Below are 18014 nucleotides of genomic sequence, written 5' to 3'. Positions count from 1 at the left end.
AAAAACTTTGATTGGAAAATGAAAATTTCCAGTAATGAAGTTCGTTAAACGCTGGAAACAGACTCCTGATAAGGGTTAAAAGGTATTTTTCCCTGAACGGTCTAAAATGGGGGCGGTGGGGGGAGCGCGGGGCAGGAGGAGCGGGTTGGGAATCAGGCTTTGGGAATGGTTTAAGTACAGACTTAACCCAAAAGTTTCGGAGGTAAAGGTTGAAAACAAACGACCACGGAGGCCATGCTGCTGGTGAAAACACCCCAACACCACTTATCACTGCTTATCACCCTCTGCAGCTCCTGGTCCCCCTGGTAAGGTTGCCTGGCTACCGCCTTCCCCTGCTGGAGCTTTCTCTCCGAGTCTGTAAGGCCGGGCTCCGCCGCGAGGTCTGTATTCCTTACCCTCAGGCCTGGCTCCTTGGGGACGGCAGGAACCCTCTCTTCCCCACTCAGGGAGTTGACGTCTAATTTTCCAGGATCCTTACAGCGTGGCCTCCTCTGCTTGGGTTTGTCTGAAAAATTCTAGGAGGTAAATGGAAACCAACATTACAAAACGTTCTGCCACAGATTCTTCTGATGAGGGTGGTGCCTCTCAGCTGGTTTTGCTATTTTCTCGCTCATGGCCCTCTGCACAGGACCCGTCAGGTTAGGCTGAAGGGAACGGCCCCTTGGCCCTCAGCCAGGCTCTGTCCTTGAAGCCACAGTGTTCCTGCAGCAAGCCGGAAGACAAGTCTCCTGTGGGGGCCTCCTGGCCCTCCAGACCAGAGCACCTGGCTGACCCACCAGTTTCCCAGGGCACCGCTTAATCCCTCTGCTTTCCCCCGATCACTGTCTCGGATTCCCTCTTCACTGCTCCCTACTTGGCGGGCTTCGTCTGTCTCTGGAGGGTGGGCATCTGTGAATGCATCCTTCTCCTTTCCTTGGGAGCTTTCTCCTGCCACGTCTTACTAATGAGATGTACCCAGGACAAAGGTGGTGGTGTGGTTGACGAGCAAACGAGAAACAAAAAAACCAAGAGAAGATTTCGGCGCTCAGGAGCCCTCTCCTCCAGGTTCTTAGTGTGGAGGACTGAGGGCAGAGGCAGTAAGAGGAACTGAGGAAAAGTTACCGAGCAGTAACTGAAACTAACCCATCACCTCAAAGTGGAGATGCAGTAACTTGAAAAGAATACACGGGAACATTTCCACGAAGTGGCAGCGCTTATGCAACCTAAAGAATTCTCTGTGAGCTCATGAACGTGATCATTTGGGGGAAGGGAGGGCTGAGCTTGGGCAAGTTCTGTCCTCGTAAGATTTCCACGTCTACTTTCCGGCATGGCATTCTGACCTGGGCTGTAATTTCTGTTACTGGAAAACGTAACCCGAATTTAAACTGGTTTTCTCCACTTTACAATGATGTCCTCAGTGGACACCGACTTCCCTCAGGCTTCCTGGTCCTCCTGGGCCCCCCTCAGCATCTTCGCGTCAGACACGGCACTGACACACACTCACCGCGCCAAAGCCAGGGACCTCGAGGGGGCAGTCTGCCTGCTGCCGCAGCCAGTCCAGCAGGCTCTTGCTGGGAATGGCTTTCTCGGCCTGGCTGCCGGCTACCGGGGCCGGCTCCGGGGTCGAAGTGGCAGGCACTGGCCCTTCAGGAGGGTGTGAGGTGCTCAGGGGGGCTGGCCCTGGGTCTTCGTGGACCTCCTGGACAAAGGGAAGACAAGTACGTGCAGTTCATCACGACAGAATGAAAACTAGTTTCTCAGAGGAAAACACATATGGTGCTGTTTGCATCTTCCCGCCAGAACATGACTCTGCCTGTGCCTGACTATGAAGCCCCCACAGAAGCTCTGACGTGTTGGGCGTTCCCTCCACCCGACGGCTCCTCTCCCCTCTCGTCTCCGCGGTAGACTTCCGTACCGTCCTGTCTGCTCAGGTTCCCTCTTGCCGCCTTTGTCACCATCACTGACAGTCCCGGTGACACTGGCCACCCCGCTCCTCTCCCCCCTAGCACTCGTCACAGGTTTTCCCACAACAGAAAGTACCATGCTGTAGCTGCCTTACCTAGTTCTCTCTCAGCACTGCCAAAGCCTGTCTTACTCATCTCTGTATTCCCAATGCCTATATGGGGTCTGCTGATAAAGTACAACGTCAGTGCTGAATAAATACCTGCATAATACATTTTTCAAAATACTCTGAGGCCAAGGAAAAAGGTTTCACTTCTTCCATTGGAATTCTACCATCATTATAGGAAAACTGGCTTTGCACCTCTAAAAAAGGAGACAACCTTCTTATAGACTTGGAGGATTGGACAGGGCAAGAACCTGCCATTTCAGCTTCCCAAATTATATAGAAAGTCTAAGAAGGAAACATATACCAAGCGATACAGCAGAGCTCTCTGGCTCTAGAGAACCAAGTCCTTGGTTTGGTTCCCTGATCTGCCATTTACCACCTGGATAATCTTGGGCAAATTATTTAACGCTTGTAAGCCTCAGTTTGCTCATCTCCAAAATGGGAATAGTAACAACACCTTCACAGGGTTTTTGTGAAAATCACACAGAACAATCATGTAAAACCCTGAATGCAGTGCCTGGCAAAGGCACTCAATAAGTACTGTTCGTTATTACTCCTTTTCAAGTAAGAAAACATGAAACGTGATTCCTGTTTCGGACTCAAAATTCAATAGATGGGAAAAACCAAATACAAAGAGAGAAGTCAGTGGTCTTCGACACATTAAACGAAGTCTGAGGGGACTCCTCTGGACCAGGTGTGCAGTTTCTGCCCTTTTCTGTTGTTTACAAGGATCTCTGAGCTGAACACCTTAGTGTGACCTCAGGAAGCCTCACAGCGACCCTCTGTGGTAGAAGCTGCAGCCCCCTCTTTACAGAGGAGCAAAGCGGGGCGGCTCAAGGTGGCCAGCAGCTCAAGCAGCAGAGCCAGGATTAATGTTCAGGACGTCCTGACTCCCAAATCCCAGCTCCTGGAAAGCCCACTGACCTGGAACAACGCTGTTGCAAACACAGCCCTGTTTCTGCTTTACTCTTTGGATCACCAGTGGCTCCGAGACACTGGAGGCTGGGCTGTCACTGTGTGAAATGGTGAGACCTCCTGGTTCGTTTTTCCAGGTTGCATGCAGGTTAAGGGCCCTCGATGGACTAATACCTATTTCTAAAAGAGACTGAGAGCAACTGATGACGAGAAGATAAGCAGGACAATTGAAATAGGGATAAAAGATCCATAATCAAAAAGCGCTGTGTCTGAGGAAAAAGGGTTTGTCGCTCAGTGTACAGGGGTCAGTGTTTGTACTTAGTGGCTCATATACCCACCAAGATCCCCGCCTGGAGTGTCGGCTCCTTCAGAAAGATGAGGTCCACGCCTCCGTCTACATGCTTCCGCCTCCCTCTCCGCCTCCTGGTGGCAGCGTCATCTCTCCTGAGGCTTCCGTTGACGATCTGTCCAGTCACTGGATGGATCAGGCCGGCTTGCAGAATCCCAGACAAGTCCATGCCAAGGGCTCCTTGAAGTGAACCGATAGCCCCAATCTTAGGGGTGCTGGCGCTCACTGGGAAAGGGGATGTGGCCCCCGGGGACCCCTCCGATGGGCAGGAGAGGTCTATCGCTGACTCTCCGTGCCAGCCGTTGAGGACGATGGGGGGGTGCCCGTGGGTGGCGGGGAACTGCTCCAGGCCCCGGGTCTTTGCGTCCCTCTCCACCTCGAACTCATAAGGACGCCTGTGCTTCTGTTCCTCCTTTGTGAATACCGAAGCCAAGAAGCTCTCCTGCGAACACACACATGTGGCAAGAGAGGTTTGAACACCACCTCTGTGGCTGAATGCCAGCTCTTTCTAGGCCCCATTTCCTTGGGGCTAGTAATCACCTTCTCAGAACTTCTTCCAACTCAAACCTTCTCAAACTTTACTACTAAATCACCTGGACAGCTTGTTAGAATGCAGATTCAACCTCAGCGGGCCTGAGATTCTCTGCATTTCTAACAGGTTCCCAGATGCTGTGAAAGCTGCTAGTCCATGAACTATATACCTAGAGTTGCAACATCATAGTTTAGGGAATCTCAGCCTCAGCTGTACACCAGAATCAACTGGGAAGTCAAAAAAAAAAAAAAAAAAAGCCAATATCGAGTCTACACCCTGGACCGATTCAGTCAGAATCTGGAGCTTCTCAAGGTCCCCAGCGGAGTCCAGTGTGCAGCTGAGAGTGAGAGCTAGTGTGCCAATAACCACGTGTCCTTAAACTTGACCTCTGGGTTTATAAACCACAAATAAAACTCATGCCTGCTTTGACTCCCCTCCTTTCTATCTGCTGCCACCGTTCTCAGTCCTCAAGTGTTGAACATCCCGATCTGTTCACGCCTCCCCTTCCTCATATAGTCATCAGTCATCACGACATGCCAGCCAACTCCCCCCTTTCTTTGGAGCCACTCTGCCACTAAGCTGGTCTAGAACTTATCTCTTCCTCAGACGCCCACCTGCCTCCCAGCCCTGGAGGCACAGCCCCTCCCTGACCCCCATCTCCCATGAAGCTGCACACCACTCCCCTTGAGCTGCAAACACACTTTCATCACGCACTTTCCTGCTCCAAAACTACAGCCTCTGCTGCCTACAGGATAAAATCCAGATTCCTCAATGAACACTAATGGCTTGACCCCAAAAAAAAGAAAGAAAAAAATTCCTATCCACTCAGTATTTGTTGAATAAATGACTCAATTAAGAAGTGCAAAGCGTCCTCCTCCTTTGTTTCAAGGTCAAGAACATTCTTACAGCCTCACCTTCTGCATCTGGGCCACCAACGCTGCGCCACTGCTGAAGACATGTTCTGATGCCTCTGGCTCTGAAAGGCTGCTGCGGGGACCAGCGCCGCTGGTTAACACGGGGGTGGGCAGCGCGGCCGAGGGCTCATACTGCTGGTTGGAGGGCCACTTCCCCTTTAACACCACATGGCAGATGTTATCCAGGCGGTTAATTATCACGCGATCCTATAAAAAAGAACAAAAGCTCTGAGGAATAAGTTCCAAGTTACCCAAATTCACAAAATCCCCTGAAATCAAGTGGCAAGTTTTCTAACCAGAAGGAACTGATTAGAAAAGGGCGCACACAAATGGACTCACTTTACAAGTCTTAAAAGAAATGGTATCGGGCTTCCCTGGTGGCGTAGTGGTTGGGAGTCTGCCTCCCGATGCAGGGGACGTGGGTTCGTGCCCCGGTCCGGGAGGATCCCACATGCCGCGGAGCGGCTGGCCCCGTGGGCCGTGGCCGCTGGGCCTGCGCGTTCGGAGCCTGTGCTCCGCGTACCACAAAAAAAAAAAAAAAAAAAAAGAAATGGTATCGTCTAGACAACGAAGATTAAAAGCCACAGCGCTGTAAATACGAAGATAAGCTGACACTTCTGTCTTATGGTCTAATTAGGTGCATGTATCTTTAATGTCACATAACTAGTATCTTTTAAAGATACGAAACATTTGTCTGAGTCTGTTTCTCAGAAATATTCTAAAAGGTTTAAAGGAAAGGCGTCGAAGCTGAGGATGCTCTGGGTGGAGTGTGCAAGCTCTGGGTACCTTTGGCCACTCGGAGAAGGAATAGAGGGTTTTCTCCTGGAGCAGCTGCGCAATGGTGGGAGCCCGTGCCTCCTGCAGGTTGTCCCTGAGGTCCCCTACGATGCCCGAGGTCGAGTTCTTGCTCTCGTCCTCAGAGTATTTCCCTGGATAATCTAGGAAGGAAGGTTAAAAAAATGAATTAGGCGCTCGGGAGATACTAGTGATCTGAAAGATGAGGAAGTCTGATCTTGTTTTTTAATTAGCCCAGTGTGTGCTCATTTATTTTTAATTGAATTATTAATTACCATACTTTCTATTTCCAGAAGCACTCTATCGGTTAAGCCATAAAGGCACGACCTGCTCTAGGGCTACCCATGCAAGTCATCCAATAAGAGTTTGCATCCACAACCGAATAACGACGACGACGATGAAGGACCGCAAAGAGGCTTTCCCATTTGGTGCAGTGGGTGAGAGGAAAGTGAACATTATGCTCTGATACAGAAGTGGGGAGAGTGTAGGAAATGTAACACAGCAAGAGGCTGGTATTAATGATGAAGGAAGAAAAGTCCTGAAACTTACAACGAAGGTAAAATAGACCTGATTTATATAAAAAATGATGCAAAGAAATCCAGAATGTTTAAAGTACTTCACTGATGGAAAGAAGTGGAAATGCCACTCATTCGTTCAGTCTTCAGTGGTGAATGTTTACTATCACTTGTGAAATGGACCTTCAAAGATCCACTTAACGGAGATGACAGGGAATGAACTGTGTGTAGCATAACGTCCAAGAAAAGTTGTGAACCTCTTTCGTGGTGAAATGACACGGAACGTCTATCCTCTGAAACGTGGTGGTCTCACTTTTGACTGCAACAAGTCTCCCAGGGGGCCGTAGAGACCCCCCCCCCATCCCCCGACCAGGAGCAGGGCCTTGCTAGGCCAGGGGATTCAAGGATAAACAAGACAGATGTGGCCCTGGCTTTCTAGGCTCTTACAGCTCCATGAGGGAAAGACAGTTGGGAAAATGCACTAATTATAAACGAATAGTTACAATTATAAACCAGGGTGAGGGCCATAAAGGGAAAGAGACAAGGTGTCATGATAGGGAATAAGAGGGAAAACCGACTGGTAGGAGGGAAGGCTGGCAGAGAGGACCTGTCGAAGGAGAGACCCCCAGGAAGATGAGGAGGCAGTGGGGAAAAGATGAGATGAGGCGGAGGGGCAGGATCATCGGGAACATGCTGGGCTCTGCAGGCCAGGACAGAAAATTTGAATTTTATTCTAGATCCAATGGGGAGCACCGCTGAAAGGCTTTAAGCAGAAAAGCTGAACTTAAATTTTAAGAAAAAAGCGGAATGCTGTGTGAGGGAAAACCCTGGAGAAGGAGCCAGGAGCCCGGGCGCTGGCCCTGACAGCTGTGCCAGTTACTGCTCCTTCAGCGGCCAAGCTCCGTCCTCAGAAATAGGGCAACCCCCTCTGCCTCACCTCTCCCACATCTCATGTGTGGAGGAGACCCCTGGGGTCTGTCAAAGCGTCTTTAAAAGCACTGGTGCTAGGGACACCCCCCGCCCCCGGCCGAGTGTGCGCGATGCTCACCAAAGCCTATCAAGTTCACTGCTGTCTCCCAGCCCAGCCCAGCCAGAAGGCACGGCCACCAGAGGAAGTCCAGGCCAGCACAGCTCTCCTCTAGCCCATCCTCACTGGACTGTCTACACTGCCCAGGACTGAGTACTCGCTGATTTTCCCCACAACAGAGTTCCAAGAGCAATGTATACATGTAATTCCACACGTGGCAGGGACCCTTCGTGGCCTGGGGCAAGGTCTGGGCTGGCTCCTTCTGGGTCGTCTGGGGCCACAGGCTGATGAAGCTCCTTTCAGTTCAGTTTCTATGTCCTCAGCTTGGCTGGCGTGTACATTTTAATTTGGGTTCAAAACCTTTCCCAAGTTATCACGAGGCTAAAACCAAAGGTGGGAGTTCAAAAATAAAAAGGAAGTGGGACAACCCAGGGCAGGGTTTCCCTCTTTAGATGAAGTCACTGTCCTGCGGGGAGGGGCTGGCCTGCCTGAATCCCTGAACATCACTTGGCCCCTGGCACCAGGCCAGGCACCTACAGGGTAATTTTTGTTTTTCTGACAAGGATAAACAGAACTATCTTTTGTTCACCTAATATGTCCTCTTGGGTCTGATGACATAAAGACAACAGTGAAAAAGTTAAGACCCATTTGTTGTTGCTCAGGATCTCTAATCACTGTATTCATATCCCTGCAAAGTATATACAAATCTCAGGGTCACCTAGATTAACATTTTAAAATCCCTTCATTACCTAAGATTTCCCTATTTAAAAAGATCAAGTCTATCTGCATTTTTTATTGAGTGGCATGTAATTTGGTTATTCTTATTTCTGTTGAGTTACTTAAAGGAATCTCAACCCAATGCACCGATATTACAACACAGGGTTTTGACATACACGTGAACAAATGGTGCAGTCTTTGCTCACCTTAATAAAGATGACGGTTATTTGTATTTTTGTGGCGTTCCTGAAAAATTACCTGCACCTCCGTTAAACTGCAGGTTCTTGGCGTTCCCTGGCTGTTCTACTTTAACCCACTTTGTAGCACTTTACCTGGTGGAAGAACGAATTCCTTCCCCTCAACACTGTATCTGGCATCTATCATATAACAGCACACAACCCCTGCCCAAATCACGCAGCTGACACAGCCAAGGTGCTACGGTTGCCTACAATCATGCTCAGTTCTCTGGAATGATCAGAGTTAAGCTACTCTGACTCGTTTTCAGACCAAGGCCTGTGACCTTCGCTTTTAAACAACACGGTGAGTGTAAGCAGGTCCCTTCCAGAAGCTGTAAAACCCTTAACACCCCCCCGACGCGCCCTCCCTGTCTTGCGAGAACTGGCTTATCCAAAATACAAGATCCCACACACTGTACCTTGACTCTGGCAGTTCCCGTCTCTATCATAATCATCTTTACTCTCAAAATCCACGTCTTCCGCCTTGAGTTCACTCCCTTCCAGATATGTAGGGAAACCTTGTTTCCCTTCTGCACTTTCTTTCCAGGGTTCTTTCAAATGTTCATGCTTCACCTGAAACAGCTCTGGAGGAACAGCAGTGAGCTCGCCCCCAACTGTGACATTATTGGCTTTGCTTTTGTATGGGTCTGGGTTGTAACCCTGGGGTTTCTCCACTTCAAACTGGTCATTCTCGAGGAGGCCGTGAGTCCACCTCTCCATGTGTTTGCAGTGACACTGACAGGCTGCGGGAAGAAAAGCGCCCTGCGGTCCAGGATGCTGGCTTCTGGCCGCCAGGCTTCCTTTCTTGGCTTCGTCCACAAGAAAGCCGCTGTGGCTCTTCTCCCCTGCCATACGAGCAGTGGGCTCGGTAAGAGGCGACACCTCTGGCCTTTCCCGCGTGCCTGCGGCCAGGTCTAGGTTTTCCTCCTCATTTTCCTCCTCTTCTTCCTCCTCATCACTGTGGTTCCGACCCAAAATCAATTTACTTTCTAAACTTTTGCATTCTAATAAATCAATTAACTGCTGATCTGATGACAGGTTTCTTTTGGAGTCATAGACACTCAGATTGCACATGTCAACAAACCCGCTCTCATTTCCTTGGTCCAAGGAAGGGGAGGCTATGCATTTGGTTTCCAGCTGCCCAAGGCTTTCAGGTCTCTGCCCTGCCTCGCTGCAGCAGAGTTCCCCTTCCTGTGAAAGAGACACCAGCAAATGTTTTCCATTTTTAATGTTCATTTGAGCTACTCCTGCTTCTAATGTATCCATAAAAGAGGGGCCTGAGGCTATTTCTGCCTCGTGGCCACCAGGCTGGAAGTTGCCATCTCTGCTTGTTGCGAGAGCCACGGCATCTTGTCTGGACTCGGTATTGGTACCTGGGCTCTCCTGAAAAGAGACTGGCTCCTGGCTTAGTGCTTTCTTACCATACATCATGCTCTCCAAGGACTCAGGCAGTAGACTCTCATCATGGGTGATGGAAATGACATCCTGAACTTTAGAAATAAAGTTTTCACAAGTCATGTCAGATAAGCTGCCCCGAGGTGGACCAAGATGATCATCCCTACCTTCTATTTTCACTAGATTCTCAGGTTCATTTTCAAGGGACTCGGAAGTCCTGCTCATTTGAGTATACGCAAGAGATTCATACAGTTTGGAGTTGGTCTGGTAAAGGCAACAGAGACTCCCTGGAGCCTGGGGGTCGGTTCTTTTGTGTTGGGCATAGTTTCTGTAGGCGTCCAGGAAGGACAGCTGGGGGTCGGTCATGATGTAGTAGTCGGTGCGGTTCAGCCCGTGCTTGGCAGTGCCGATCAACAGGTCCCGATCGTGCTTTCCACACTCCCACCAGACGGGGAGGGAGAGGCTGGGCCTGCAGAGCTGAAGGCGCTCGTGCAGCTGAGGACACTGCAGCACTTGCTCCCGGACCTTCCGCAACAGTTCAATGCGGTACAGGGTTCTCGCGGCCCGCTCTTCAGTGATGGGTTCAACGCAGATGCTGGGATCTGGGGGGCCTGCAAAGGTGAACACAGAGCCTGTCACTTAAGGTGGCCCTTGGACACTTCCTGCCCACCTGAGCACCTGCATCTTTGATCTTATAGTTTGACTCCCTGGGTCCTCAGCAAGGCAGGGCCTTAGTGGCCCCACTAAACTGAAAAGCTGAAAGAGAAGGGAAGGTTTTTATGAAACACGGACAGACCAGTGAAGGTGAAAGAAGAGCCTGAAAACTCCAGTTCGGGAAATATTATTTCCCGGTCAATAAGGAGGACTAGGTACCTTCTAACTAGGTACTTTACGGCTGTTATTTAGTTCTCACAAGAACTCTATGCTATACCATCGTTAACCTTGTGTAAGGATGAGGAAGGAGGCTCAGATAAGCTAACTTGCTCAAGGTGACAGAACCAGGACTCCAGTCCAGGTCTTGTCAGCATGACTCCAAGGTCCAGATCTTTCCGATCTATGCAGCTCCCTGGCTTTAAAGAAAACAGCCTAAGTGTGCCACATGCAGGCAGAAGGTGGGGTGTCTGTACATGCTGCCGCCAGTCTAGAACCCACACTGAATAGGCTCAACATTTGTTTCAATTTTCCCAGAATACAGTCATACGGTCCAGAGCGAGTTAATCTATGAGTACGAGACTGAAGAGGGACACGGAGGAAGCTGCTGCAAATTCCAACCAGGAAGAAATTTCTTAGAAAAGGTCTCTAGTGGAGCCCAGGGAGTTTAAATGACGGCCACTAGTTTTCCATAGCTACAAGTCAACACATGAGAAAACATTTAAGATTTAATCTAAGGGAAGTGCAAAGCTCATAGTAGGATAATTCTCTATGAGACTTACAAAAAAAAGCACTTTGGAAAAGGTAATTAGTTTCTTAATATTTCTGTGACATTTTAATCTGAATTTCAATTTTCGTTGGAATCACATCATTTTGGGAGAGAGATTTTATTTTATGAGGGTGGACCCGATTAGAAGTCCGTGGCTTTGTGAAAACCCACTGGTCTTTACCTGAATTCTTCACGTTGGCTCCGCGTCTATAGTTATACCTAACTCTGTACCTTGAAAATAAGCACGTTCTCTCCTTGTCCCACCTGGGATACAGTGACAGAGAGTGTCCTCACCACCATCCTTCCAGGCTGGCAGACGACAGACGTGCCGGCACATGGCCACGAAGCTATGGAAATAGTGCTCCAGGCTCTCGTCCGACTTCTTGTCCAAACGGGAAATGATGCGAAACTGCGTCCAGTCAAAGGTTTTCTTTTCTTGATCATAAACGACACCAAAGGAAGACACTGTTCTGTAGAAGTCGGCTTGCTCTCTCCTAGTCCACCTAGAGAGGGAATCAGAGAAGGAGAGTGAGCTGTTTTCTTTCTTGTTTTTTTTTTTTTCAGTTAAAAAAAGCCAACAACTACTTACTGAGCACCTACTTGGGAGAGCCCAGGAAGTCAAGAGAGCAGGCAGAGCGGGTCTATTTTACTGTTTATTTTTATTCAGGTTGACTTGGGTGGAGGGGCTTATAACACAGCAGCCCCTCAGCCTCTACCGCCACCTTCAAATCATGTGTGCGTACTTGAGACCTTACTTCGCCAATTTTATTTTATTTTATTTTATTCTCATTATTATTTTTGGCCGGACTGCACAGCATTTTTGGCCATCCTGAGCAGCGGGATCTTAGTTCCCCGACCAGGGATTGAACCTGCGCCCCCTGCAGTGGAAGCATGGAGTCCTAACCACTGGACCACCAGGCAAGTCCCCTTGATTCATTCATTTTACAAATTACCTAGTTCATTTCCTCTTGTGGGAGATAAAGATTTTAATTTAAAAGCACTCTATATGCTTAAACATTCTGCCATACGACAACAGAGAATCACAGAATCCTGGAGGGACCTTTCAAGCCCTTAAATTCACTTCCTTCGTTTTACAGAGGGAGAAACTGGTCCAGAGCGGGGAGGAGACTCCCTCAGCCACCCACCTCCCTGACTCCCATCTCACACTGGCTTCCTTCCTGGTCTTACGTAGGCAGGTTGCCCACGACGATAACCCTTCCTAGGACAGAAGGTTCTCTAGACTTTATCTCCTGCAGGATTAAGATAATGACTTAAGGAACACGGATTATTATATGCCACTGTAGTCTTCACCAGGGGCTCTTGGGCACAGTGCTCAGCTAGGAGAGGGGTGAGAGGGTCAGTGGAAGAGTGAGAAGCAGGGAAGAAGGGGCTCTGGTTCTCTCTTTGGAGCTAGATGGGAGAAATCTACTCCCTGAATTACCAAATTTCATAAGGCCAGGAGTATACAGAAGTATCAATAACTGAATTCACTATGTGGCATTCTTTCAATTCACTGGATGTTACATCAAAAGGACGGAGAGATATAAAGACTCAAAGAACAGCAGCTTTGTTGATTTGCTCTCCTGGCATCGTTCTTAGCCTGTGCTGGCCTTAGGCAGCCATTTTTACCTTAATTCTCAGATGGGCAAGTAACTCCTTCCTTCTGGGCTGGCATTTTATGGTACTTATTGTTCTCAAAGGCTCGATAAGGACTGTTGGCTACAATAAGACAACTTCAATGCACACTATTCACTTTGCCGCTGAAAGAATATGATCTGATACATGCTAGTGTGGTGTTTAAATCACATCCCCAGAGACTGGGGTCCAACTTAGGGAAGAGGGTAAGGTTGGAAGATCACACAAGTCTGGGAACTGTGAACAGAGGGTGTCCTAGGTATCACCAGACTCCCGAGTCAGCACGAAAACACCACTGCAGTTGGAGGCTGGATTTAATTCACTCTAGAGACAACCTGACTCCATATGAGAACACTGGACACACCTGCCCTCCAGCTGTTGGGTTCCCTTTGTCACCTTTACCCATTGGGCAGCTCAGCACGCCCTTTTGGCCACTGGCTTTTACCTCTTTTGGGCTTCCTTGTTGATGAGATCCATCTCTGAGGACCTCCGGAACATCTCTTCCTGGACCCAGTATCCCTGGTTTCCTGGTCCCAGGATTTCAGGTCGGCAGAGCTCCTTGCGGTTACAGCGCTGGTAAATGGTGACCAGGCGTCGGAGACGAGCTGTGAGTGCAGACGAAACTGGCCAGGGTGATTTGTCTGGGTCGGAGCCATCCTGGGCTTCAAACATCAGTGAGGATATTAGTATTTACAAACAGAACTAAAACAAAGGCAACTGGGTTTTCTGGTTGCTGTTCTTCCCTTTCATTTAAAGAAAACTAAAGCTGACTTAGTAACTTAGTGGAAGTAGCTGCTGTTCAACAATCAGCTCGGGAGCTAGGCACAGCCGGAAGCGCTGCAGTTGCACTTTAGAGGCAGCTTTAGGTACGGTGGGTTCTGCTCTCTCTCCAGTACAAACGTGCCTGTCTGTGGGGGCAGAACTGACTCAAGGGCCTTGCTCTAAGGCATCGGCTTAAGTGGATGCTCTGTGGCCATCTCCATTTAGAACTAAAGGCTTCTGTGTAGCTGGGCCTTCTAAACATCAAAGCCTCCGTTAAGTCTGAATTCAGAAAAACAAACCAACAAGAGAACACACCAAATACCCTTAACTTTTCTCAAAAGAAAAAAAAAAAAATCACTGAAACCACGATTCCTTTTTATCTCTCAGACTCCATCCTGACTTCATTTCACTGTTGAATTCAGTGCCAGGTGGAGAAAGCTGGCCAGAGCCACATTACCGCTCCCTGGGTGACTCCCGCAGAGTTTGACGAAGGTCAACTTAATTGGCTTTTAAAAAGAGCCTCCTTAAAAAACAGCATTTTTTTCTTTTTTATTACACATGAACTCCAGGATAACTACAAACAGGGACCTTACTTTTCTTTGCCTTCAGAAGGACACAGTCTCACCTGCCCGGCTGTCATCCTTCTTTTCACCAAAAATGCCATCACCTCCATCACTGGAACTCTCCTAGGGATAAATGAAGTCATGCCGTCAGCACAACTGCAGCTCTGAAGAGACCAACTCAGAAACCCAGTCCCTACACAGAAGGAGTAAAGATGCACAAGAGACATCCCCTGCTCAAGAGCATCTCAAAGATCAAGGTAGTCCCTGATGAATAAAGCTTACTTATGCACAGAGTCTTAAAAGAGCCAGAAAGCAGTTTATTTAAAATAAGCATTTTTTCCCCCCTGGAATTGTGTGGAATGATTCTGCCCGTAGAGAATTAGCTTTAAGAATGATGAACTGGCATGCTCCCCTGGCAACTACATTGTACACGCACTCTTTTAGTTGAGAATTAAATATTTGCTTTACTATCATCACTTGCAGTCTAATACTGTCATTTCACAAAGCATGGGCCTGCATTTTTGGATTTCTGCTGTGAAAAACTGTCATGCTCATGTTCATTATGCTTCATTTACTTCACAGCAATAGACGCTATTTTCCTAAAACATGACTGCTCCAGACAGGAGACCTGATGGCACAAACCTCCAGGAATTTAAAATTAAAATCATGATCGGAGGCTCAGAATCTGAAGTAATATCACAGAGCTTATCCAAGTTGGAGTATATGTCAACCTGGCTCTAATGGAGTCCTTTACGAAGCCTTTCTTGGTCCCAGGAATGGAACTTCAGAGGCTCCTTATACACAAAGCATGTGGGAGTTTGGGTGTGGGCGAAGAGACAGTGCGAGTCTTCAACTTACTCCATTTTTAACACAAAAACTTACTTTTTTTTTTTTTTTTTACTGAAGTAAAGTTGACTTGCGACATCATATTAGTTTCAGGTGTAAAACAGTGATTCGGTATCTTTGTACAGTAAGAAATGATCACCACCATGGGTGTACTTTCTATCTGTCACCACACAAAGTTATTCTAATACTATTGACTACATTCCCGATGCAGTACATCACATCCCTGTGACTTATTTATTTTATAACTGGAAGTCTGTACTTCTTAATCCCCTTCATGTATTTCACCCATTTTCCCACCTATCTTATTGTTTTTCTTTTATATTTTTTAAAAACCAACTTTACTTTTTTATTTATTTTTCTACAAACTTATGTATTTTATTTATTTATTTTTGGCTGCTTTGGTCCTTCGTTGCTGTGCATGGCTTTCTCTAGTTGCGGCGAGCGGGGGCTACTTTTTGTTGCCGTGAGCGGAATTCTCACTGTGGTGGCTTCTCTTGTTGCGGAGCACGGGTTCTAGGCACGTGGGCTTCAGGAGTTGCGGCACATGGGCTCAGTAGTTGTGGTGCACGGGCTTAGTTGCTCCGCAGCACGTGGGACCTTCCCAGACCAGGGCTCGAACCCGTGTCCCCTGCATTGGCAGGCAGACTCTCAACCACTGTGCCACCAGGGAAGCCCTCTTATTGTTTCTCTGACTTGCGTCTTTTGACGTGAATGACAGGCGAGAATAACCCCAGGATTCATGACTTCGGCTATGGTGGAGCACAGGGTCAGATTCTGTCAGAATAAGGGTCAGCAATCTGCAGCCTGTAGATTGTTTTTGTGTGGCCCTTAAGCTAAGAATGGTTTTTAAGGGAAGAAGAAGAGGAGGAGGAGGAAGGAAGGGAGGGGCAGGAGGGGGAGAAAGAGAAGGAGGTGAAGAAGATGTGACTCTACTGGCCCCCAGGTCTAAGATATTTACTGTCTGGTCCTTTACAGAAAACTGGGACACAGCCCAGGAGAGCAGCACCTCGGTTCAGGAGGGATGGACACACACCTATGACTGGCAATAGTTAAAATTCAAACCGCTCTCTTAGGCCCCTAATACCGGGGAAGGACCTGAGAAAGGCAGAGGGGCAGGGGTTCATTTTCTGAATGCATTTCTTTCTTACTAGAGTAGTGGTAATAGCTGACGTTACCAAGAACTATGTGTGACCGTGCAAAACCCTTTACACGGTTATCTCCTTTGGTCATCAGCACTGCTTCCCCAGGTAGAAAGTATTACTATCCTTATTTTACAGAGGCAGAAAACAAGCCCTAGAAAGTTCTGTAAGTTGCCAAGGTCACATGGCTACCAAGGGGCAGAGCTGGGCTTCAAACACGGTAGTCTGATGAGAACCTATACTGTAACCACTGAGCTGCCCAAAACAGAACAAAAAGGGAGTCCCGGCTGAAAATCTGATTTAGAGAGCGCAACACATTTAGAATTGGAGAACACCAGTTTAATCCTCTTCTTTGCCCATGTAATATCAGTGAAGAGAAGGAACTTCAAGCTGATCTACTGTACCATTCTGAAGTGACACTTACATATGCCAAAGCAGCCTTTCCCACTATTTAGGCAGTTAAAAAGCCAGCAAAAACCAACAACCAGGCCTTCCATCCTTCCTGCCATAGAGAACATTTTTGGGTATTCTTAGAGCACCCGTGAAGACCCTTATAATGCTGAAAGTTGTAATCATAGACACTTCTAGACTGAGAAGTGCTGTACAGACTATGAGAGGTGGGGTCAGGCGCCAGGGCTACCACGCTCCTTGTTACGACGGATGTGTGGCTGCCGTGGGCACCGACTCCACAGGGGCAGCTCCGGGCTTGGTGTGGGGCAGGCACACCTGCCATGCAGGCTTCCTTTCCACCCGCCCTAACAGTTTCTGTTGGCCTTAGGCAAACCCTCAAGTAAGGAAAGATTCTGGAAGCCGTAAGTGCCTTTCTGTCTCCTGCTCTCTCTCGATGGCAGGTCCCCTCTCTATCACTGACAGAAAGGAGAAGACCTGGCTTAGCAGCAGCCGAAGTGAAAAAGATGTCATAATCTTGTGGTCACATAACCAATTTAATGTGAGTGTGACAGAGCGGTACCGCAGGGAGCACATGGAAAGCCCTGCCTCTGAAGTCTGCACGTGAACATGTAGTATCCTAGTTTCTGCCTCTGTGAATCAGTCTGAAAGAAATATTCATCTCAGAAGAAGTATGAATCAATCATTTCCAAAGGCAGGGTCCCAGAGAGTGCTGACAAGTAAGACTGTCAAAGTAAGGGCAACAGGTTAGTTCCAACCTGCAGTTTCTCCATCTTGAGCACGTCTGTGTTTGGAGTCTGACAGTCCACTGCTCTCTGGCCTTGGGCAACGTGTTTCGACCTCTCTCAAGCTCATTTCTTCATTTGCAAAATGGAGACAATAGTACTTTACGGGTGATCGTGGGGCACAAATGAGTTGATTATGCAAAGTGTTTAACCAAATGCTGGCACAAAGCAAATGCCCGACGCACGGCAGCCGGCACCGAGGAGATACCCACGTACAGGCCCAACTGCTAGAGGATCCTTCAGCGTTTCTCTCTTTCAGCTGAAGTGTGTTCTCTAAGGATAGCTTCATGACACAGTGGCCAACAGCAGCAATAACAACAAAAGTCTACAGGTAAGTACATGGCCAGATACTATACTGAGTACTTCACGTGCGTTTTTCATTTATTCATTCTAAACGACTAAATGACCCTTTTTAGACAGAAGGAAATTGTAGAAGGAGAGATTGATAATCTAATACTACATATAGTTATTAAGTGGTGAAGATGGAATTCAAACCTAGAAGGCCTGACCCCAGACGAGGAGCTCTAACCACAGGGATGTATTGCCTCCGGGGGCTGAAGACACACCTGGTTGGATCAAATGCACTGTCAGTCACTAAGAGTAACTTAGCTTCCCGCGTGGCACTTCTCCGCCGAGGATGCAGGGCTGTTTCCTGATCTGACAACAGCAGATCCCCCTCACCTGTGGCTGCTCCTCCAGGCCCGGCTGCCTCCCCTCTTTGGTCTGGGTGTGGGTGCAGGCAGTGGCGCGGCAGCACAGACCTGCAGACCCAGGGAATTTCCTCTAAGCCCTTACAAAACTCCAGGGCCAAAAGAGCGGCGATGAGCTGCCATCCTACATTTGTTTGCCAGGAACTGTGCTGGGTTCAGGAGCTCTGACAGTGGGAAGGATGGAGTCCTTATCCTTCTAGAGCCCACATTCTGGCCATTACAAGAGACATAAAATAAATACTGGCCATGTAGTGTGATGAGTGCTCCTAAACACAGTGGGAAAACCAGAAAGGGTCACCAACTC

General features: G+C 48.3%; 1 protein-coding gene across 2 annotated transcripts in view; it reads right to left on the bottom strand.

Moving 5' to 3' along the window:
• Window positions 1–18014, bottom strand: part of CHD6 (chromodomain helicase DNA binding protein 6) — a 212812-nt gene that overhangs the window by 8283 nt on the left and 186515 nt on the right. For both annotated transcript variants that reach the window (XM_079946401.1, XM_079946400.1), the window contains 9 exons: window positions 13885–13945; window positions 12943–13159; window positions 11157–11365; window positions 8467–10053; window positions 5544–5695; window positions 4758–4964; window positions 3301–3753; window positions 1484–1678; window positions 396–515 (listed from right to left, as the gene is read on the bottom strand). In XM_079946401.1, the coding sequence (XP_079802527.1) occupies window positions 396–515; window positions 1484–1678; window positions 3301–3753; window positions 4758–4964; window positions 5544–5695; window positions 8467–10053; window positions 11157–11365; window positions 12943–13159; window positions 13885–13945 (3201 nt within the window). The remainder of the gene's footprint in view (window positions 1–395; window positions 516–1483; window positions 1679–3300; window positions 3754–4757; window positions 4965–5543; window positions 5696–8466; window positions 10054–11156; window positions 11366–12942; window positions 13160–13884; window positions 13946–18014) is intronic.

This window comes from Stenella coeruleoalba (assembly GCF_951394435.1).
Source record: "Stenella coeruleoalba genome assembly, chromosome: 15".
NCBI lineage: Eukaryota > Metazoa > Chordata > Mammalia > Artiodactyla > Delphinidae > Stenella > Stenella coeruleoalba.
This window is presented reverse-complemented; position numbering and strand designations above follow the sequence as displayed.